This window comes from Haliotis rubra, unplaced genomic scaffold, assembly GCF_003918875.1.
Source record: "Haliotis rubra isolate DU_JTF1 unplaced genomic scaffold, ASM391887v1 Scf390, whole genome shotgun sequence".
NCBI classification, from domain to species: Eukaryota; Metazoa; Mollusca; class Gastropoda; order Lepetellida; family Haliotidae; genus Haliotis; species Haliotis rubra.
In genome coordinates this window covers 573,721-598,673 of record NW_025767069.1, presented here as the reverse complement: position 1 = coordinate 598,673, position 24,953 = coordinate 573,721, and the positions used below count along the sequence as shown (strand labels likewise).

General features: G+C 38.8%; 1 protein-coding gene across 5 annotated transcripts; it reads right to left on the bottom strand.

The window, feature by feature from the left end:
• Positions 1 to 295: 295 nt before the first annotated feature.
• Positions 296 to 24,787, bottom strand: LOC124286758 (NAD-dependent protein deacetylase sirtuin-3-like). Of its 5 annotated transcripts, XR_006901102.1 has the most exons (12): positions 24,635 to 24,787; positions 19,697 to 19,889; positions 19,011 to 19,148; positions 18,270 to 18,505; positions 17,357 to 17,457; positions 16,759 to 16,809; positions 16,108 to 16,224; positions 13,916 to 14,036; positions 12,782 to 12,879; positions 8,447 to 8,509; positions 5,112 to 6,075; positions 296 to 5,053 (listed from the first exon to the last, which is right to left on the bottom strand). XR_006901102.1 is itself a non-coding variant. In XM_046723181.1 (11 exons), exons 1-11 carry the CDS (start codon positions 24,675 to 24,677, stop codon positions 5,185 to 5,187), a joined length of 2,052 nt encoding a protein of 683 aa, XP_046579137.1. In that variant the 5' UTR covers positions 24,678 to 24,787; the 3' UTR covers positions 296 to 5,184. The 5 variants fall into 5 exon arrangements, 4 of the variants coding, with proteins under 4 accessions (XP_046579137.1, XP_046579138.1, XP_046579139.1 ...); XM_046723181.1 differs by having other exon boundaries at positions 296 to 6,075; XM_046723182.1 differs by lacking the exon at positions 8,447 to 8,509 and having other exon boundaries at positions 296 to 6,075.
• Between the last annotated feature and the right edge of the window lie 166 nt (positions 24,788 to 24,953).

The following is a 24,953-nucleotide window of genomic DNA, read 5'->3' as shown; positions in this document are numbered from 1 at the left end:
ACCAGACAATCTAGTGATTGCATCAAGAGCATCACTCTATGCAATAGGGATACAACGACATGCATCAACCACGTCGGCGAGCCTGACAACCAGAACCTCCTTTGACAAGCATGGGTTGCTGAAGACTGGTTCTAACCCGAATCTTCACGGGTTCAAGCTATGCAGGTGAGATGACACTTCTGAAACAACGCTGACTCTACAGAATGGAGATGACAGTTGCGGGCGTGAGGGCCTCTAGCAGTCATAATCTGCCTCATCAAGTTACAATGTTGAACAAAAACAACAAACCTAGTTGGACTTGCTGTACTGATAATGGAGTCAGTTTATTTCCTCTCTATATGTTACTAGTATAACCACAAGCATTCAGGTAAACTCATCCGTGACACAGCACCTTGATCTGTACATCAGCTGCATGTTGTCTATATCTGATAACAATGATATGCTGAGGTGACACCCTTTTGTATTTTACAGCTTACAGATTGGCAATACCAGATCCACATTGAGAAAAAAAAGATTATAATTATTTAGTTTTACTTGCCTGGCCCATCCATCTTAACTTGATTTACAAAAAAATATGAATATTTCAATTTTGAAAGACTTGGGTAGTTTTGAGCATATGTATTACCTTATTAAACAGTAACTTATGAAACACATCTATATCCTCTCTAAACACTGCAAGTCTCCCTTGGGGCAAAGCCCTCATAAGTAATGACATGATGTTTCTGAATTAATATTGAATTACAGAATTGGTATTTTCACACATTTATCCAAATGATCAAAACAACCTACCCCCCGGTATGCAAAATATAGTTTGAAAATATTAAACTAATTAATGATTATTTCCAATGGTTATCAGAGTTCTGTAAACTATAAAATGACAAGAGCAGTCTGAATAGGGCACTGATGGAATACTATGGAATAAAAGAGGACAATATCCAGCATTATCATTTACTAATTTAAGGCACATATTGAAAAATAGTCTCCCATGTTAAATATTCCATTTCAAGAAACAAACCTCAAAATATGCCAGAATCAACGGAAGAGGAGTAAAATACATGCTCTCTTCATTATGCAGCTCATCTTAGCAAGTTCATTTTAACAGTAGTTAACAATTTTAAAGTCTTGTCCAGTTAAAGATCTGGACTTAACCTAATAATATCTTCATATAGTTTTATCTAGGCCAGTTGGCTGTTATTTGCACATGGCTAATAATTTATATAAACGTTTACATTTGCATTTCCAGATGGTCATCAATGTCCCTTATCCTAACTCATCCACTACCTAAATCATTTGACATCTTCCAAAAGAATGGCCACTAACTGACATGGAAGCTAAAATATGTACAACTGGCCCTTCCTGACTAATGAATTGATCTGTTTTCTGATGAAAAAACCTGATGCAAACAATATCTCACTCTCAACTCCCATACCTAGCACTAGGGGTAAGAACAAAACCATTCCCTAATTCCCTCCAAAACTACAACATGAGGAGGTAATACTCACAGACATACACAATGGAAGCAGGAAAAACAAGACGGGTAATACTATAGATGTCACATTGAAATGTACAAACATCTTGAAAATCTATACAACATTTTGGTAACATAAGTATAAAAAGGTCATGGTAGCAAGATTTATATTACAAAAACATGCAATCTGAGATATACATATACTCAGCTATACATATGCTGTTTTCACACCACTGGTACATAAGTATGGTGAAAGAGTAACCTACTTGTGGTCCAGGAAATCTTAATTTAACAGATATGGGTTGAAGGTAAGTTTTGGGGTTTTTTAGATTCGTTTAGCTAATATTTAACACAGATGACTTGCTTAGAACTGATGGTCAAAATGCTTGCACCTGTGATATGTGGAAATTTCCATTCTTTTTTGAATATTTACATATATTATATTATATATATTAAATTTGTTTTGGACATAAGTGAGACAACTGGTCAGTTAGGTTACAGAAACAATAATTATTTACAGGGGCCTTAATAAGTCAAACATTATATTTTGGAAAAATATAGAGAGTTTTCATGTTTTTAAATAAAATACAACATTAATATGCTGATACAGTGATATTCCAAGGGACTGGGCATTTATAGACAGTATCTGTGCAAACATATACACTTGCTTATATGAAATATTCTTGTTGTACATATAAATGCATTTTGTCAAAGACTAGAATGTGTCATGGTGAAAACTTCTTCATTATTGGACAGCCATTAACAGTATTTAATATATTTCATCCCATTATAATAATTACAAGGTATGATATGTTAGGGGTACAACTTGGTCTAGAAGATACTTCCAAGAAATTTGGAAAAACCTTTTCTACTCAGTATGAATGTTACCAAATGTGCGTGCATGAATGAGAATTACATTTGAGGCTTTCAACAAGTGTTTTTTCATATTTATACATAAATAAGTGTTTGACCTAAGCTGATTATTATAAATTTACAATACTTAGATCTAACTTCAAAGTTCAAAACATTTGGTTATTTTCATATATTTGGGCTATGATCAATCATTATACTTGATCCTGTAATAGTGAAAAAAGGCTCGTCATCTGCCATGAACATGTCTAATAACTTTTATACCAATACTTCAGTGGGTCAAATAGGGTGCTATGCTACCTCCTTTCTTTTTTCCATTTATACAAATAAATCTATAATCATGTATCCAGCAGAATGTCCATTGCCAGTAACATTAACTTAAGACAGGTGAAGTATGGACTGGAAACAGTTTTTGTACGCTATGCAAACTAAGTTTGGGTAAAAACAAATTTACTTCTGATCTTATTTTTTCCAAAACATTAAAATGCCTCTTGCCTAATTTTTTTAATGTTTTGTATGAAAACATAAAAGATAAGTTATAACATACGGTAATCAAAACACAATTTTTTCATTGTTTTTGTAATAATCCTGTGAGAAAACAAGATGGATGCCTGACACACAAACAAAACTTGATTTAAACGCCAATTGAAAACCCTGAAAAATGAGGGGAAAGCACACAAAATTCAAAAACATTTTCTTCCCTTAACCATATTAACACTGGCACGAAATACAAGCACTGGTAAGTAACCTTGGCACCTTCATGGCACAAGAACAAAATAATTCCAAGGGAAAATAATAATGTTACAACCACCCTGAATACACAGTGTATTAAATCTCCATTGTGTTATGATGAGGTCCACCTCGATTAACACAGCTCATCAAATCAGTATCCAATCAAATAACACTGATTTGTAATGTCTGAAGTACCTGACAATTCTTGTTACTAACCATTTGGAACATTTGGTAGCAAACAGCATCCATTCCATCTCAGCAGTAAGGAATACATTTTTTTCAGCTAAATTTTCATTTGTGACACTTTTATGCTTGGATAACATATCACTGGTTGTAGAATTCAAGCCCATCAACTTGAGACATTCTGTGAAACATTTGAGTTATAGATGGGACTCTACTTCTGACATGGATCTAGGTTGGCGAATTGTTCACATTATTTATCATAACGGAATGTGGATACAATACTCTAGAGTCAGGCTTACTGCCCTGGACTTTGGCATGACATGGAAAGACAGTGGCTATCACACAGTCATACAATATCCACACAACTCTCCCAATATACAGGGACAACAGGGCAAGTTTGAAAACAATTCAGTTCATAGGATGGATTTGCAAACAGAACTGGCTTCAATAGTTCCAGTTAAACAATTCTGGTTGAGACAAAATGGCAAAAACGTCATGAGTAATCATGATGACTTGTTTGGACTGTGCTGAAAGCTTTCAGACTATTTGTAACAATTTCAGTACCTTTTCATGTTTCTGCAATGTATTATTATGAGCCAATCTTTATAGAAAGAAACAAATATTACTAGATCAGAGCTCAATGCTACATATGATGGTATGAGAACATAAATATTTTTAACAGACCTTGAGTCAGATATTCGAACTTTCTGTCTTGTCAAACTGTCATATTTCTAAGTAGAATGTTTCATTAAACAAGGTAGGTGTATTATGATAAATGGTAGATAAGAGAACCTATTCAAGAGGAACTTGTGGACATGATTTGTGTATTTTATACCTCTTTGACAATTTCAGTTATATATTTACATTAACCAAGTAAGACAGATCACAACTACATAAAATATTATCTGTATCTCTTTGTATTTAATACCTCTATGTACAGTTATCTGCCCTTGCTGACCTTCACTTTTAATGGTCAGGGTATGTGAACAGTTATCTGCCCATGTTTACCTTCACCTTGTTATGACCAGGCCAGACTGATCAATTACATCAAGTATGCTAATCACTGTATGTTCTGACATATGTATAAAATATATTGAAGAAATCTCTGGTATCCATGTTATGGCTGCTTGTCATCATCGCTCATTAATGCAGTATAGCCATATACTTTCAACCACCATACATTCAAACACCATGTTTGAAGTTTGGAATACAACTTGTTATTACGGGTTAACTATAAATTGGCTGGGCTTTGAGAAACTTTGACTGGTACTGAATCTAGATCACATCATGTCAGGATATTCTGGTCTTACTAAGGGAGGTAACTCTATAAAGGGCCTGGACCTAAACCATTGTACTACCAGTCAATGTAAGATTATCCGTGTAAGTTCATCCTCCAAGCCTTACTGTACCTATTCTGTCACACAGTGTAATCTGCACCATTATCATTATTTTGATGAACAAGCAGTTATTTTCTTTAATGCAGAAGTATTTTTACCATACTTTTTAACTCTGCATTAATAGCAGAAATGTAAAGCTTTGCATTAAAGTTTCATTTTAAATGGTCCTGTATTTAGATATTACATAAGCCAAATCTACCATCCCATAAATATCAGCATGACCTCTGAGTGGGTCTACATAAATCAGTAATACCACTGGTCCATAGTGTCCAGTCCTGCTAAGCTAAGACACTCTACGTATACAAGACACTACGGTATAACATGAGTTATTTCTGGGATGACATCTACACCTACAGTATACAAGACACTACGGTATAACATGAGTTACTTTCTGGGATGACATCTACACCTACAGTATACAAGACACTACGGTATAACATGAGTTATTTCTGGGATGACATCTACACCTACAGTATACAAGACACTACGGTATCACAGTGAACATGTAAGGCTAACTGCTATAGCAGAAACTCATCATCTGGAATCATCTGAATCTTCTGAAGAAGTGGCGCTTGAACTATCTGAACTTCGGTTTGCGTAGGACAGAATCCGTGCATCACGAACAGGTTTCTGAATCTGATGTCGATACGTCAACCGAGGGATCTCGGCCGATCCTGCTCGGAACAAAGTCTTTTGTCTGTCAATATTTCTCTGCTGTTGAGCAGCCCTTGTTTTGGAAGAGGGTTGAATGGGTGGTCTGTTGTACAACTGTCGAGTAGAAACACCATTTGATGGTTTGCGTAGCGCTTCCCTTGAACTTGTCCTTTGGGAAACAAGATTTGTTGCGTTGGGAGTAATTCTCTTGTTTTTATCCCTTACCCGACCATTAGTATCACTCAAAGTTTCAGAAGATGGGGTTGCCGTCTGGTCTCTTTGGCGAGACCCTTGAGTAACAGGTCCAGAAGAGTCAGGAAGAGATCGTAAAGATAAAGAACTACGTCTCTTGGGCAGCTCTCTCTTTCCCGATTCAGTAGTCTTTGTTTTTGCTTGTGAGCCAGTAGTAACACCACTGTCATTCTTTACATGCTGCTTCATCCAAGCTCCTTGAGTTGGTTTCCTATCTGTAACCTGTGTGTTCCTTTTTGACTGGGTTGTACCAAATTTTCGACTTGGTGGGTCTGTTTTAATTCCTCTAAACCTTGTGTTATTTCGGTGTCCGGAGCCCAAGCCCGACTTCTTCTGAGGTATGTCATCTTCTGATGAATCACTGTCAGTTGTGGAAGACATGCTGTCACTGCTGGAGAAGTAGAAGTTGGCACGGAACAAATCCAGACGAGCTTTCTGTCGCCACATGCTAGCATACGGCTGGTTAGGTTTACTGGTCGGACTTGGGCTCGTCTTTGCCGGGGCTGGGGGAGGGTTGCCCTAAAACACACAAGTTTATTTCATTTAAATATGGTATTTCATTCTTCCATAACAAGTGTATGCATACAGTATTGTTGCTATTTGTAAACAGTGAGTAAAGGTTTGGTTTTGCAAGAGGCAATGAACACTCAGGCCAATAATCGCTCAGCCAACATCGACAATGTTTCTTGCTTAATGTGTGAAACGGCTGGCATATTCAATCATGCTGCACACTGCTTCAATGGCAGCCATGACCACTTCATCATACTGCCGCTGTATGTTCTCACAGGCAATGGAGGAAGCTGCCCGTCATACCTATGAAGTGACAATAGATATCTCGGAACAATTTAAATCAGAGAGATAGAGAATTGTGTTCATTGATTTCCATCAATATTATGCAAAACAAAACCTCAATGTTAAATTATTCATGGATGGGAAATGATTCTGAATTTGGGGTTGTACAAAGATCATACATTTAACAAGCAGCAAAGCCATTATTATAAGAAGACAACATAAATCATTTTATTGTTCAGCAAAATATAGTTATTCATTTTGAACGCATGAATGAAAAATATATTTCTCATACATTTTTTGTGTTGCAGAGTAAAAGTATGATCACACAAACATTCAGAGTCCATGAATAAAAATTATGTTTAACTTCATATCCTAATATTTGTATGATACAGATATTTGGATTGAGACTTCTATTGAAGTTTTACTTTAATGATCCCATAAGGTCAAATAAATGTGTAAAGATGTGGATAGATGTGGATAGATGTGAAAGGCAGTCACAGCAAACCGTGAGGTTCTCACATCCTCTGTAACGACCATTAGCCTCTCAGTACAAGAGAGTGTTAGTAGTAGACCAGAAACTGACAGCTCAACCAATCTCATGAATATTCAGATCTTCATGCTCACTACCACTACCAAAGATTTGAGAACATCCCTTTGGATGTCACATTTCATGAACTTTGACCAACCAGTGAAATGGTGTCGATATTATCAAACAGCATCTCCCCAAGCTTTACGTCCCATTTACAAATGACACCCACATTCATGACACTTCAAATATCTGGACTAAATTCTTAACTCAACATTTGAAAACTGGAAAAAAAATAAAAAATTTAGGAATGTGTCACAATTGGCTGAGATTGTAAGGCAGTATTTCAGTACGTTAAGATAGACAATCACTAGCATTTGGAATCAGTTGTACAGTCGTAACTGTCATCTGTATCCCCTGTGTTATCTTTTGGAGGTTGGATGATAAGAAAACACATTAACATTTTAACTCTCTCCTCTGATTGGACAGAAAAAAAGGTCATTCTCATATTATCTGTAACGGGATGTCCTCGTAACTTTGTGCAGCGGTAATGAACAGTAGTTGAATGAGATTGTCAGTTCAGCCAGGTCAGCATGCATGTCAGTGGTAGATACAAGTTTGATATATACCTGTCCCATTGTATTAACTGATGCACCATGCTGATATATAGGTATACACAGGTGCCAGTACCACACACTTGTGCCAATATCATGATGATATGATGTTATGGAACTGGCATATATCATGACAATCAGTCAATTATGGCTATAACAATAAAAATGTATTTATTGCAATAATACAGCAAGAATGATAGTGGCCATTGGCAGACAAACTCTTATTCTCTAAAAATATAGCATTTTGATGGAAACAAATTGCTACAATTAAACTGAAAAAGAGCCTCAGAGAGATGTGTTTGGAAAATCTGGGCCTCCTTTTATTTAGGGCAATAGCATTAGGGACCATTCATAATTTATGGCATGGGGGGGTGATGATGATTTTAAGGTGAGGGGTCACCCATTTTGTTCTGGGGAGGTAGGGGGGCTCAGCAATTTTGTACACGTTCCTAGAGAGGTCAGCAATTTTGTACATAAAAATATTTAAAACTTACGCTTAAAAATTATTGGAATGGCGAGAGGGGATCATTGATTTTGTACATGACATGAAAGGGGGGGGGGGGGTTCCACTTAATTTGTACATAAATTTGTACATAAATTTTACGGGGTGTCATTCACATTGTACATGCTTCTCCATAAAAATCATCATCACCCCACCCTGGCCATAAATTATGAACAGTCCATTACAGTGAAGGCTGGACGGAAGGGAAAATATTATAATTCACAGATTATGAGACTATGGTCTCCATTGTATTCCATGTAGTCCATTGCCAGTGAACATATTTATGATCAAAACATTGGTTCATAAAACTGAATCTGAATTTCCCATATATTTGAGGCAGTATCATGATATATGCCCATGATGATATACATGTATAATACACCCGTGCCAATATCATGACAGACAGTCGAGGGACCATCCAGGTACATCTAGGTGTATCAACACATTATGACTGACCCAGCATTCAAACACCGAGCTGGTACCGCTGTGCTGTGGTTCCATTTTCAAATTACTGTATGACTGAAAATGAAGAACTCGTTACGTCAGCATTAGTGGATATTTTAAAGCAAATGTTAAGATTCCAGTTTCCATAAATTGTAAAGCAAAAGTTAAGTGTCCATGCTGGTTTTCTACATCAACAATGATGCTCCTATTATAAAATAATAAACCCAAGCTGATTTGCTCAGAGGATGCATGCAACTAGAGCTCAAACAGGTGTTCGACAAATCATTTTTAGTCACAAATTTGCTGTAAGTTCGAATTTCTCTTGTTTGAAATTTGTACTTTTCAAAGATATTTCTCATCCTGCCATCTGCTCATATCAGATATTGAAACCTCGTCATTGTCAGCAGTATTCCAGCTACGAGTATTTCACACCAGCCTCTAAATAATCAAGTCTAAAGTAACAAACTGGTGACAGAAAGCATGAACAATGAACAGCACCATTTGGGCCCCAAGTCTTACCATCCCATCCCATCCCGTATCTATTCTTATCCAGCCCAATAATACCACAGACAAAATGGCACTGAATCAGGTTTGCTGTTCCAGAATATCCATAAGAAATTGAAGGACATGGCAGAGTCCGGGTCTGGAAGTCATGAACCATAGCTAGACTTTACTGTGTGAAGATCTGAGGATCTCAACCCAGGACAAGACGCATGATATCATGTGAAGCGCTGAAGCTATCATATGCATACAATCCATTACCAGAAGCCATTTCAAATATAAACAAAAGAAAACTTTTGACCCATAAAGCAAACAAATAACTAAATTATCATCACTCACATTCTAGCTCAAGTCATCATGCAGTCACCAGAATACAACCCATGGTTTAAAACCTGCTGATTACTTCACCCCAAGAATTATGACTTTGAAATATGTGGGTGTCTGTACACACAAACAACAGGAGGTACTGGGAGAAGAGGATCTCCGGGAAATGAGCAAGTGAGATTCACATCATAGTCAGCATAAAACACAATGTAGTAAGAGTCACATTTGGTTTTCAGCCCCAGCAACCATATACGCCTGCATTGCAAGACATGAAGAGGCAGGTCCTACACAAAAACCAACCAATCCACAACAGGTATAGGGCATCTCCACATCGGCAGTGAAAGTTGTTCCTGATAAGTGTATGAAATTTAGCTATCAGCTAAAGGGGTCCTTGACCTAACACAAATTACAAAAGTGAAAGATTAAAGGGCTCCCCATATTAAAAATAAATAGTGATTGACTTGGATTCTTAAATCAGTTTTAGAAATATTCCAGTAAAATCACCAGTAGGGCAACAGAAATGGGCTTGAGACAATATTCCCATGTGGGATTCGAACCTAGGCCTTCATCATGATGATTAAACATCTGAACACAAAGTTAGCCTCCCATGGATGTGAGGGCAATAACAGCACTGTCAGTGGAAGGAGTAGTGGGGCAATGGGGGTGGGTGGAAGTGGTGGGGCAATGGGGGCAATAAGGAGTAGTGGGGCAGTGGGGGAAGGGAGTAGTGGGGGCAATGGGGCGAAAAGGAGTAGTGGGGCAATGGGGCAGGAGGAGTAGTGGGGGGCAATGGGGGCGGAAGGAGTAGTGGGGCAATGTGGAGAAGGAGTAGTGGGGGCAATTGGGGGGCAATTGGAGTAGTGGGGGCAATGGGGTCAGAAGGAGTAGTGGGGCAATGGGGGAGAAGGAGTAGTAGGGGCAATGGGGGCAAAACAGGCAGGGGCAGATTGGGAAGCAACGATTGATGCTGTGGACAGCTGTATAAAGTCAGGTGGCAGGTATGAACAAGTTCCATCATATCAGGAAAAATGTCTACATAGAAAAAGTTATGAATAGTTTGTCTATAAATATTATATACTGATCCATGAAAGTAGCGAAAATGATCCATTTGAACCTTTTTTACCTTTTTATGAAACTCTGTAGTCCTTTAAACAGGCTATTTCTTTATGTAATGCAAGTCTTAGGACATTTACTGCTGTTGGATAGTGCTGTCAAACATGATTTATCAGGGTGAATCATCAAAACATACAATCATAGGATTCTGGCAATACCAAGGGATGCAACTCTGCAGAGCAAATAGAAGCAGCTGAATAACCAGGCACCATATAGATAAAACATTGTTTATTTTTAGTGATTTATTCAGAGACTCATCCTAAAAAATGACAACCATCAAATAGACATCAATGTATCATTTTATCATGCTGAATTTCATGGTGATTAAATGAGTCCATTGAACATGCTTACATGTGCAATATCAACAATAATTTACCATAGTGAAACTTAAAATTATCATATGTGTTATTTTATCATGCTTAAGTGCATGAAATATGTGTAAAGTTCTTTCATGCTTTAGTGAATTAACAAATATTGTGTTGTGAAGTATGAAAAGAAATCCCAACAATTATTTCATGAATGAGTCACCATGCTTGACAAGTCTATTCCCCTGAAAACTTACCATGCTTGACAATTCTATTCCCCTGACAATTTACCATGCTTGACAATTATCTAACATACAACATGCGTGACAATCACCAGTTATTCTAAGAATTTTAAAAATACCTGAACTACACATACTCTGAAATGCAAGACAGAAAATATCCATAAACTTTCATGTTAGAAAAACAATCCATCGTCAATTTTTAACAGGTTTATATACACCACATTCCGACATCATGTTGCTGTGTTTGTTTGTTTGTTGTTTAATGCCGCACTCAGCAATGTTCCAGCTATATGGCGGTGATCTTTAAATAATCAAGTCCGGACCAGACAATCCAGGGATCAACAACATGAACATCGATCTACGCAGTTGTGTCATCAAACTCAGCAAGCCTGACCACCGGATCCGTTAGTCGCCTCTTACGACAAGCATGGGTTACTGAAGATCAGTTCTAACCAGGGTTTGTTGTTACGTAGTGTCATTGTGACACAAATCTATTTTCAGACCAGTAATGAACAGTGGCTACTCAGTGCATATACAGAACCAGTAATGAACAGTGGCTACTCAGTGCATATACAGAACCCTACCATTGACTGACACAGTGTGGGGGGTAGAGGCTGGGAGGCTGTGGCACATGCTGAGGAGATGCTGCCGTAACAGTGATGTAATCAGACCACAAGTGCTGCCCTCTCGTTGGAATCACACAAGCTTGGTTACAGATCGAGTATGATCTTGCTCGGCTTTTAGAAATATTCCAGCAATATAACCTAAATTGGCTTCACACATTTTGTACCCATGTGGGGAATCAAACCCGGGTCTTCAGCGTGACAAACCACCAGACTACCCCACTGTCCTTGGTTATAAATAGTTATTGAGTGGGCCTAGTTTACGCCGCTTTTAGCAATATTCAAGCAATAATATCATGGCGGGGGACATCAGAAATTGGTTTCACATTTTGTACCCATGTGGGGAATCAAACCCCAGGTCTCCGGCGATAAATCCACCAGGCTACTACCCTGTCTTTGGTTATAAATAGTGATTGACACCTCTAAAGTTTAATATGCATCTATAGGTAGGGATATTCCAGCAAGTCACCATTTGCTATTTTGCGGCCTGATTGCATCAATTTAGTTACAAATTTAGTTTGAAGATTAATATTTCATATTTTATAACTGTCCATGAAAAGATCAACATTTTTGATTCTCAGAGATTAAAAAGATCTAATTTCCCATCTTTGTGCATGAAAAATAATCATAACTCTCATAACATCAAAAAAATGATACAATTGCCAAATGTAAACGATACATAAATATATTTAAACCAATACTTTCAGAACTAAATATCGACACAGTTTTGAATGTATCAATAATTGTATCATATTAGAAAAGGATCAAGGCATCAATGTATCGTGGCATCCCTATCTATAGGTGATGGAGGAGTGAAGTTGTACAGAGCCACAATCAAGTGACAATGAGAGACATGAGGAGGCCATGATCCTGGAACATGCTTCCTATGTTATTTTACTGAATCATAAAAATATATCAACCAGCAAGAATATTAGTTTTCAAGAAAAATGACTCTTTAGCATGAAGATTTGAGGAAGTATCCTTGAATACAGGTACATTTGGAAATGTTTTCTGAGTAGAAAACATACAATAATTACATGGCCAGCTTTGCATCATGGTGAGACACAAATTTTGAAAAGACAGATTCTACCTAATATTTCAAACAATATAATTTTCAAACTAAACTGTAAAAATCTGTTTATGCATCCCTACAATTCTGTTGGACACTTCAGTAACATCAAGTTTGGTTACAGAAAGTCGATATAGAGTTAGGAGGAGCAGGATCAGTGCATTACTTACTATTCTGAACTCTCCCTCGCACTCCGTAATCAGGTCGGCCATCTCCGGCTTCCAGTTCATCATCCCAGCAAACTTCTGCATCACCTCCAGTAGGTCCCCTGCAACAACAGTCAGGTCACATATACTGCAACAACAGTCAGGTCACATATACTGCAACAACAGACAGGTCACATATACTGCAACAACAGTCAGGTCACATATACTACAACAACAGTCAGGTCACATATACTGCAACAACAGACAGGTCACATATACTGCAACAACAGACAGGTCACATATACTGCAACAACAATCTGGTCACATACACTGCAACAACAGTCTGGTCACATACACTGTAAACAACAGTCTGGTCACATATACTGCAACAACAGTCTGGTCACATACACTGCAACAACAGTCTGGTCACATACACTGCAACAACAGTCTGGTCACATACACTGTAAACAACAGTCAGATCACATATACTGCAACAACAGTCTGGTCACATACACTGCAACAACAGTCTGGTCACATACACTGTAAACAACAGTCTGGTCACATATACTGTAACAACAGTCTGGTCACATATACTGTAACAACAGTCTGGTCACATACACTGTAACAACAGTCTGGTCACATACACTGCAACAACAGTCAGGTCACATACACTGCGACAATAGTCTGGTCACATATACTGTAACAACAGTCTGGTCACATACACTGTAAACAACAGTCTGGTCACATATACTGTAACAACAGTCTGGTCACATACACTGTAACAACAGACAGGTCACATATACTGCAACAACAGTCTGGTCACATACACTGCAACAACAGTCTGGTCACATATACTGTAACAACAGTCTGGTCACATACACTGTAAACAACAGTCTGGTCACATATACTGTAACAACAGTCTGGTCACATACACTGTAACAACAGACAGGTCACATATACTGCAACAACAGTCTGGTCACATACACTGCAACAACAGTCTGGTCACATATACTGTAACAACAGTCTGGTCACATACACTGTAAACAACAGTCAGGTCACATATACTGCAACAACAGTCTGGTCACATATACTGTAACAACAGTCAGGTCAACAGGCTGGAAAAAGTGTATCCTGTACAAGACTTGGTTATTTACCTACCTTCAGCCACAATATCTTTACCACGTTTGTTGTGACGGAACGGTCCAACTGCATTCCTGTTAAACAGGATGCGTGGTATATTCCATCTGACATTGTCTATGATACCAGCAAATGGTTGAACCTGAAACACGAAGTAAGGAACAATGAAGAAGATATGTGCACATGTCATGAGGGTCAAGACACTGGTGTGCCAGTATCACAAAACCACAGTTGTGTCCCTTGGGCACACCAGGAACCTATGATTGTGTGTTGGAAAGCTGATCAACATGCAACTGGAATGCTTATACAAACCTTACTCATTCACTTATTTTATCAGGTTTACTGCACACACAGTTATGAAGTACTGTTTGATTAGATTTGAAGCAGTTACCACATTCCAAATGACAAGACTGCATCTTTGGTTTCAGCAATCTTGTCACCCATGTGGTTGACATGTCCAGTACAGCACAACAGCAGTTGTGGTGATAACATAACAGTGCTCATGTATACTGTCAAAAAAGAAACTTCACATTCTTTCTTCAGGGCACTATAAAAGAACAAGAGATGGTAAGATGGTTAAATTGTTATTATTTCATTGCTGAGATCTGTGTGATGTACTCGATACACTGACAGTGCCATAATCAGTTCCATTAGGCTACACCGCCGTTTCAAAACATGGGTATACAGAATGTCAAGTCACAAGAATAAAAATGCGAAATTTCTCAGTTCAATATCGTGGAAGGCCGCCCTGCACATTCACCACTGCCAAACACCGTCTCCTCATCGACTGCCTGATGCTTGTGAACACGTGGTTGGGGATTCTGCGCCATTGCTCTTGCAAGGCAGCGACAAGTCCCTGCAAATTCTGAGGTTGGTTCCTAAGACCATGAAGCCTTCTCCCAAGTGCATCCAAAACGTGCTCTATTGGATTAAGGTCAGGGGACCTCGATGGCCAGTCCATGACGTTGATTCCAGCGTTTTGACGGAAATTTCGTGTCAACATCGCGGTATGCGGCCGAGCATTATCATGCTGGAACTGTAGACCTGGGCCATAAGCCGCCATGAAAGGAACGAGTTCAGGGGTGAGCACCTGGTCGCGGTAAGCAGCAGCTGTGAGGTTTCCACGGATGACAAGAAGTCGGGAACGGTTGTTCCCACAGAAAACACCCCACACCATGCAACTTCCGCCCCCGAATCTGTCAACTTCCTGTACGACGTCGTCTCCAGACTCTATGCCTGCCGTCCGCGAATCTGAGGGTAAACCTGTATTCATCGCTAAAGACGACTCGATTCCAGTCTCTCTGGGTCCATCGGAGGTGACGTTGGGCCCACAGCAGAGCGATTGACATTGATGAAACGGCGTCAATATTGGCCCACGATATGGGCGTCGAGAATGGAGATTGGCAGCCATAACCCGATTTCCGAATGGTCTGTGAGGACAGTCGACCTCTAAACATCTCAGCCCTGGTTCGTGTAGCCGGCAGAAATCTGTCACGTAGGTGGCGTGGGGCGATTGACGGTCTTCTGCCTGTGGCGTCACCACCGTGGATCTGACCCTGACCTTGGCGATCTGAAGTGGTGCCAGTTTGTTGTAGACGACCTCACAAGTCATACACAGTACGACAGCTGCATCCCATTGCTCTTGCAACGTCAATAACTGATCTTCCCTTGCAACATGCCAACGGCACGTTCACGTTGCACATTTGACAATCGTGGCATTTCAAGTACCGTTAGAACTGTGGTTTAAAAGTGTTTTTTCAATTCTTGAGGCCAATGCAAACACGTGCATATGAAAAAAAACTTCGATGCGAAGATCACGTCATCGACTGCACGTGCAAAACCTGATTTGGCACTAACGTCATTTGCACGACGAATGGATGGGTTTGAGTGGGTTTTGCTAACGTTTTTCTAGAGTCGAAAGATAGGGATCCCATTTCGGATACATAGCTGTATCATCAGAAAAAAATTATTCATTATTTTTCAAATTACATTTTGTGAAGTTTCTTTTTTGACTCAGTATATATTCCAGCTATGGTAGGGGGTTGTCTGTCATATTGTGAGAGCTCAGTGTGATTTTGCTATATATGCCCATGTAGTAAAACGTAAATGAGGCAGCTGCACCTTGTATAATAAAATCCTTTCTTTTTCATTTGGCCTGTCACATTAAAACATAAACATCCTGTCACATTAAAACATATAATGCTGTCAGTTACCTCCAGCGACGTCCCCATCACAAGTACCATGTCAGTCTGCAGCATGTCCTTGAGGTAGTAGTAGAAGCGTTTTGGCAGTTCCTCTCCAAAAAAGACGATATCTGGCTTCACAATTCCCTAAAACAAAGAAAAAAGGGTGTCAAATCTCAAAATATCTTCCTACCCTGATTCAGTCCAGACGTGCACATGTCCTTACACTATGATGTTCATCCAGACACAATTCCAAAGATATACTTATTCCGAATAGAATATTTCTTCATTTGTTCTTAACATTGTTTTAAATTGACATACAGTAAAACCTTATGGACATTACTCGGAACTGTCAATCTGAATAATTTTCGGTTCCTGTGACGGGATTTGAAACATGCTACAAACATTCCCCATAAATAGAAAGGACATTTTGTTCACAGAGTTGGGTACTATTGAGACTTATTTTCTCAACTTAGATATGAACATTCTCAGCCCCCAAATTATCCCAAGTCAACTGATGGGATTTGAACCATGGACCATCTAAGGTGAGGTTGGACGCACTGTCCACATGACTAAAGAGGATAATCCCAACACCTGACACCTGAGGAATGATATGGTCAAGATTAATAGGTCTAATGTATTTTAAAAAACAAGCAGATGTTTCTCTTCTATGATACTTACCGGGCAAGCAGTTCGTTTACATCTTGGAATCTTGTCATCAAATATTTTGTCCTGGGAAAACAGAAATGTGAATGAGCTAGTGAGTGAACTGGGCTTGACCTTGGTTTGAATGGTATTTCTTGTTGAACAGGTGCAGGCCACTGAAGTCATCTACTTCGGTGAAATGTGGAGAATCCCACAAGAGGTGAGGTGGAGACAAACCAACTATCACGTCAGCTAAAATCAGACCCAACATCATAGGATCTCCATGCACAGTGATTTCTGAACCAATGGTGAACCCACATATAGCAATTCTGACATGTGATTCAAAATAACTATACAAGGTACAGTTTAACAAACGTGTCAACAGTTGTCACGTCATTGAAACTGACATGGTTCTAGAGATAATGGTTAACAGTATTTTATATTGGCCAGTTTGTAAGACTGGCCGTGCCATACAATGGTACATTGGTACAGAGTTGTGTCCCTTTTGCATCCCAGAACCCTATGATCATGGTTTAGAATCCTTGCTTATCATGTTTCTGGTTTTTTCAGCACCAGACTCTCATCTGGTTTATCAAAGTGATTTAAGTCAAACACCAGCATCAATTAGTCCTACCTTGATGTCATCACCCTTGTATTTCTGGCTGCAGATGACGCACGTTGCAGTGGCAAATGTTCCGTGAGCTTCCACCAGTTTGGTTGGTGGAATACCAGCCACTGAAACATTAAACAAGAATCATCTGGTGAAAGATTGCTTTTAGCTAAAGTCTGGTCCCAGACTGATCCATAGCTGCCAACCGAAACAAAAGTGAGAGTGAGACTTTCTTATAACAAGGGTGAGGGGGCCATAGGTTGGCTCCTGATCTGTCTATAACTCAAGGTACCCTACTCCAGCCATGACCTTTCCCTACTGATGCTTGGAATGAATGAATGAATATTATTATACGCCACATCAGCAATCTTCCAACTATTCACGGCTTGGTACGAAGGAAGCTAGTACACATGTTGAACATGCAATCTGAGAAACTGATATTTGAAACTGACCTAATCTTGGCTGAATTCCATAAACCCGTCATAAAGGATAACTGACTGACTGACTGAGTTTGGTTTTTACGCCGCTTTTAGCAATATTCCAGCAACATCACGGCGGGGGACACCAGAAATGGGCTTCACACATTGTACCCATGTGGGGATTCGATCCATTAGGTCTTCGGTGGGTTAGCCAACGCTTTAACCATTAGGCTACCCCACCGCCCCCATAAAACATAAGGTAACCTTGATTTCCATATTTGAACAGAAACTTACAATAGTTATAGCACTAGGATCTCCTTGTGGAATGGGATCCTAAGCCCTAAGTAGTCTGAACTTGCCCAGGACCTTGGCTGTAATGTTGGTAAAATATAGTGACTAAACAGCAGAACAGCTGCATGAATTCATGAAGGAACAAAGTGTATATATTGCCTCAGTTGCCAGCAAACCAGCCTACATTCATGTCCACAAACTCCCACAGATTATTGGAGAAAACTCACATCGCTCCAAGCCATCAATGTTCTGTGTGTACATGCGGAGTAGCATCCCCTTGTCATGCAGGAGTCGGGCAAAGTAGTGGATGTAGTTGGGGCGGTACTTCCGCGAGGGGTACAGCTCCTTGGCAAGTGTGAAGAACGGTCGTGGGTTATGGTGGAAGTAGTCAATGTCGAATATGGCTTCGGGGTAAGGGATCTTGTATTGCTGTAGGTTGTCATAGAGACCAGTTCCTGGGGTTCTGAAACAACGGTTTGACATGATGATCATAGCATAATCTGATGGCCTCACGCTGGCACACAAATGGTTGATGGTGAAAGTAATTACTTATGACTCTGTACAATTATGAAGTAAATCAGACAGGTTGAGTCATTCACTACAAACACATTAATACTAGCATGACTATAAACCTCGGTAATCTGCCACCAGCTCTTAAAATAAGTCAATTCATTTTCTAACCACCACAATTGGGATATTTCAGTTTATAGAAACCGAGGATTTACTAAATATCCATATATTACTAAATAACAATTTAAGGATTCCTTAGTACTTCCTCAGTAGTACACATGTGCTGGTTTTAAACGCTTCATACAAATATTATGGATCCTAATGCTGACTAGGCGATCAGAAAATTAATTTGTCACAACCTCGTATGGAGGTGTCCTCAGATGTTCAGATACTGGAAGGTAACGTATCAGAGTAAACCACCATCTTAATGAGACTGGGTGTAGTGAAGAGTCCCTTACCTAAAGTCTGGTATCCCACTTGGTGTACTGATGCCAGCTCCGGCCACGATCACCACATTTCTGACCTGTTGGTTTCGTATCACGTCAGCCACATCAGACAGGTTCCGTATTGTTGTTTTGCCACTGCAGAATCCACGTCTGGAATACACACATGTATCAACAACTGAGAAACATTATACATAGTTTTGTAAAATTATTTTGTTATCAAGGCAACAGTCACATTTGAGAGACAAATTCCCAGGTCCCAAGTGAAGGACACATTCCCATCCACAGACAACATTCACATTACATGTCCAGGTCAAAGTTCAAGGACAATGTCCGAAGTCATAGATCAAGGACAAAACACCAGGTCAAAGGTCAAGGACAAAGTCCCAATTCACAGATCAAGGACAAAATTCCAAATCACAGGACTGAGGTAAAGGTCAATGTTCCATGTCACAATTCACAGGTCAACATCACAATGCAGGGTCTAGGATAAAAACTTAGCTAAAATGCCTCTGCTACTGTCATAATTTTGGGAATGGCAAATTTTAAAGTGTTGGTCAGATATTAAAGAACCTGAAAGAGGTTTAAAGGAGAGTCACCTTAAGATGATTCACCACAGAATCTCTAACAATATCTAGTGCAGCTTGAACCCCAGTCTATTTTTTCCAGTTAGCACTAAAGTAGTGAATGGGTGCCATTACCTTGGGGGTGGTGGCTTTGATGGGGAGTCATTCTTTTCCCTGAGACTAAGGTTTCTCATGCCACTGACAAGAGAGGTGTCCGACTGCGTCTTGTATATTGGGCTGCTCTTGGAGTTGAAGGCACGGATCTGGGCTTTCTTCTTCCCCATGGTGGAAGTTGTGGCATTGGTCTTGTCACCTATCACAGTCTTGCCTGGAACCCAGGAAATCAATATTCTATTCAACAGAACATTTTATGAGATTTATATGAAACACTTCATGTTGGAACTAATATCAGGATGCTTTTCTTAATTTCAAACTATTGTGTGTCTGTTTAACACCACTCTCAGCAAATTCCAGCTACAGTGAAACCTGTCAACACCAGCACCTGTCTAATCCGGCACACTGTCAAGACCAGCATTAAAGTTTGGTCTGGCCATTTTACAACGATATTATGATCATTAAAACATTGTCTAATTGGCACCTATCTATACCGTATTCCGGCACGATTTTCCGGTCCCAACAAGTAATTTTAACTGCAATTAACACTGTCTAAACCGGCATTGGTATGAGCAGGACCCATAATCCAATACACTAACAGGGCTCCAGATAAGGGCCGTATCGGCGTATGTACGGCTAAACGATATGCACGATAGGGAAGGAAATAATTTAGAAAACGTAGCAGATACGCACCACATCAATGGTGTACTGTCTTAGAATCATTTACAGACATATTTATCTGAAAAAGTATTATTTTATTGTTTATTGACCTGTTTACACAAGAGTAGCAATGTTGTGGTGCATATATGAAACGAAACACAAGATTACGGATACCCCATTAAATTCCATTCTGTACTCTAAATGTACTCTTAAGGTTTTCCAGTGCTCCTATATTGAAAAAACTAAAGAGTATGTACTCTTGATGTTGAAAAACTATCTAAAGCCCTGTACTAATTAATCCTCTTGACACATTAGATAATCAGGAAGTAGTGATTGTGCAGTGAATCAAACACTCTAAACCGGCATGGGTAAGAAACATCTCTCTCAATAAATGAAATATTTCCTTCGCACTTTGTTTTATCCCTCAATATGTTTTTCTATCCTTCAACCGTGTGAGATGGAGCATAGCCTCTGCTAATTGCTCTTTGCCCTCTACTCCCCTAATCCCATTGTAGGCATTAGTGCACACTAACCGGTACAGTCCACCTGCGTGCAGGTAAGCATATCGCTGTCACAACAAACTTTGAAGCTATTATTCCCTGTAGCTATTTTTCCCTGTAGGCATTAGTAGACCAAACCATATGAGCAGTCCAATCAGTAGGATTACCGTGGTTATGCTTTATAAACATTTATTGACTCGTCAGTCACTTTGTGTCATGATGGGTTTCGGACATGTTGAAAAAGCATGATGTTTTGAACAATGTTTAGTGCTGAATAAAGAATAACTATCTGTATCAACATTGTTTTAATTTGTTGCACAGTTACAAAAGGTCAAAGGCATTATAGAGATAAAGAGATTGATGAGTGTAAATGGCAGCCATGTTGGAATATGATCGTCACTGTCTAATCCGGCACCCTGTCTAAACCGGCATTTTATTTCGGTCCAGTGGGGTGCCGGTTTAGACAGGTTTCACTGTATATAATGGTGGTGTGTAAATTGAGATTGAGATTGAGTCTGGACCAAACAATCCAGTGATTGACATCATGTGCATCAACCTTCACAAATGGGACAAAATGACATGCTTCAACCAAGTCAGAAAGTCTGACCACTCAACTTTCGACAAGGATAGGCAGATCAGTTGCCTCTTACAGCAAGTATGCTGAAGATCAATTCTAAAATGGATATTCACTGGTGAATTTCAAAATAAGATCAGTAAAACTTAAAACATACATTATATACATGATGAATATACTACTTATGGCCATGAATAAAACTATTATTAAAAGAGTAGTACTACTAGGACTTAGAGCTTGAATCTGAAAATGATCCCTGAACCAGTGCAAGAATGAATGGGCATCTTAACTGCATGTATCTGTGTTTCATCATGTGTAAATAACTGTATTCAAGGTGATGTATCTTATTTGAATTAGAGGATCCGTGCTCTGCAACAACTACCATGACTTTCGCAATTGTTAAAAACCCCAAATTTGTATAGCACAGTTTCACATAGAAATATTTAACCGTTTGAGAGTTCTGCTCCAGAAATAGAAAATACACATCAGACTTGCATACCTGCTGATGTATCAAACACATTTATCAACGTTTTTTAGACCAGGAAAATGAAAATCATTTGTTTAAATCCTCAGGTGATAAAATTGCCAAAAAAGGCTAAAAAAGACAAATATATCTTCCAGCAATTACATTCCACATTCAGCTAACAACTAAATGTCCATCAAAGACTTCAGTACAAAAACCTCCAGAACATACCCTCATAAATACAGCACAGGTATAAAAACATGACAGAGACACTCATCATGTTAAAATCTCAATATGTTTCACCTACCAGATTGACCTGAGCACCAAGAACAGGATGCCATCATATCGAAGTTGGATCTCAATGAGGAAACTTACAACAGCATACATGACAAAAGCAGGCCTACGCCCTGGATATCTAGTGTATCTTAAATAAACCATGACGAAGGCGACATTAATAATTCATCTAAACACGTTGATTGTTTATCTGATACTTTCATCGGACAAGACAATTGATTCTTAATTAATTGGCATGAGTCTTCGTGAAGAATTACTCACTTCTTCAACCACTGAATCGGATGAGCGTTGATTGATGCTAGAATCAGAATTAATTCAATGAATTATTGAAACACAACCACCATGACAGTGAAGTCTTGAAATTAACCTCAGTGAAAGGTCTGAATTTCTGTTCGCATTTCGTTATTCCCAATGGGGTTCTTGCTTCGTTTTTCTTAAACAGCTGGGATTTATGGACGATTTATCAGTGTGTGATGTCATTACTTCCCTGATTTTGTCTCATCAACAATATCGTGATGCTGATTAAGAATTGGTCAATTTGAAATGTCACTCCTACCACATGCAGTGTTTTTTAGCTACTGCATGTGCCTGTAAGTGATTAGACTGTCAATGATTTACAGTCTCACTATGTTATCTCAAAATTAACTGCATGGTTAATGTACTTGAACAAATGTTGTTTGACACATTCCAGCTATATCAAAGTGGCTTGTTAATTATCCAGTCTAGACTAATCACATCGGTGACTGAAGGCATGAGCATTGATTGAAGCCATTTTGGCACAATGAAATGCAACCAGCCAAGTCACTGACAGTGATCATCCAATGCTTGGTTAGCTATTAAAGAATTTTGAAGGTTCTTCAGCCAATCTGATATCGATTTTCTAAACTGATTCATCTATATTCTTTTACACCAACTGGAAACATTTTTATTTTAACCTAAAAACAAACAGACCACACATCTTTTTTGGCTAACCATGGTGCTTTGTAATAACAATATAATGGTGCATCCTTTATTATTTACATTTAGTACTGGGCAGTAAAATTCATTTTCAAAATAAGACATCAGATATGCTGGTCTGAATGCCTTGCTCACTGATATTGAGAATTTAGAAGCCTCAATTGCAACTGCTGACTGAGACTAAATCTGAAGCAATAACAATTTCATATTCATATCAACTCTAAAAAGTATTACCCAGAATAAAAGTAATAATGCAAGTATGAGTGCTACACATGATCACTGAAATCACTTTATCTGTCAACGACAGTCATTTGTATAACTGTGAACTGGAAAACAAGCATTTGAGAACCAGATAATGATAATTTATCTGAAAAGTCTGTTTTCATAAAAATAATCATGATTTGACGGAAATCTTGACAAGGAAATAAATGTTTCAAATAGAAATGTTTTAATTATATATACATTAGAGGATTTCACAAAAAGATGCTACTGTTCGATCAAATAGACTGTGAAAATGAAGCCTTTGACCAGAACATTGTGTGACTAGCATAAGGAACATCAAGCAGCCCTCCTGGCACCAACTAACACCACCAAACAGAAAAATAGTGGTCCTCAGTCGAAGCCCCTTATCTCGCGATATCTTTATCTATCAAATCTAAAGGGCCTGTATGTCAACAGTTCTGGTTGATCATGCATTGTGCATCATGCATAAAATATTTTCTGATCACGAGAGTGACTGCACACCTTTAGTTCATGCAAGATTCAATGGTGCTTTGCACTGTAAGGTTTAAACCCAAGCGCTGCATTAAATTACTAGCATCAGTAATGTTATTACTAAATGAAAGCAAAAGTGGTTTCTAAAATAAGATTTACAATATACAATACAGTAGTAGTAGTAGTAGTAGTAGTAGTAGTAGTAGTAGCAGCAGCAGAAAGCAGCGACACTAGTAAATTTATCATTACTTTTTTATTTTATCATTTGATTTATATTTTATGTAATTGGCAAGGGGAGTTGTGACTCAAAATTACCTTCAGAAAATATCTTAACAAAATAACCATGTCATCGAGGGCATAGACTATGGACGGCAATTGCTGGTTTTCTTGGAGATGTATAACTGACCAGTTCTACATTCTTCTGCCCCTTTAAAACTTTCACGAACCAGCGGCTACTTTACTCACGTTAACTTCGGACATAAGATACGACTACAGCAGCAGTAATTGTTTATCGATTGAACATTTATCTTGACTCTCGATATAGGCCTCGTCGTCTATCGATTTGTGACTTGGTCAAATTCTAGACTAGTATCGATCACATACGCGGCGGTTTTACACATCGACACTCTCCTTTACAAAGAGCGTATCTGATGAAGCTATTACAGTAAATTGTTATCGAATCCTATTTTACGCTGAATAACCCGGCAGCTATCAGTACAATCAGCTGACGAGACAAGATGTATAACTATAAAACGAACACTGCCCTTGACTGGGTAAAGTTTAAAGAAGAACTTTACCTTTAGAGTTTGTTATTGTTGCCATTAGAATTCTTCTGAACATACTGTTCGCTTCAAACGAATTCTGAATTCATTTCAGATGGTCTATTCTTAATGTCCTCATTTTAAATTTTGTAAAGAAAAAAGCCACCATCAAACCGGAAAGGACGCCATAGTTACTGATAAACTGTGAACTCAGTGGATGAAGAGTGGTACAAGGGAGAGCACTGTCGCCTGTCCTCCCCAAAGAGGCCCTCGTAAGGTTTGTTTAAAGACGGGAGATGGAAATAAAGTTGTGCTTCAGTTCTCATCATGAAACGTGAAGCGCAGTAGTTTTTCC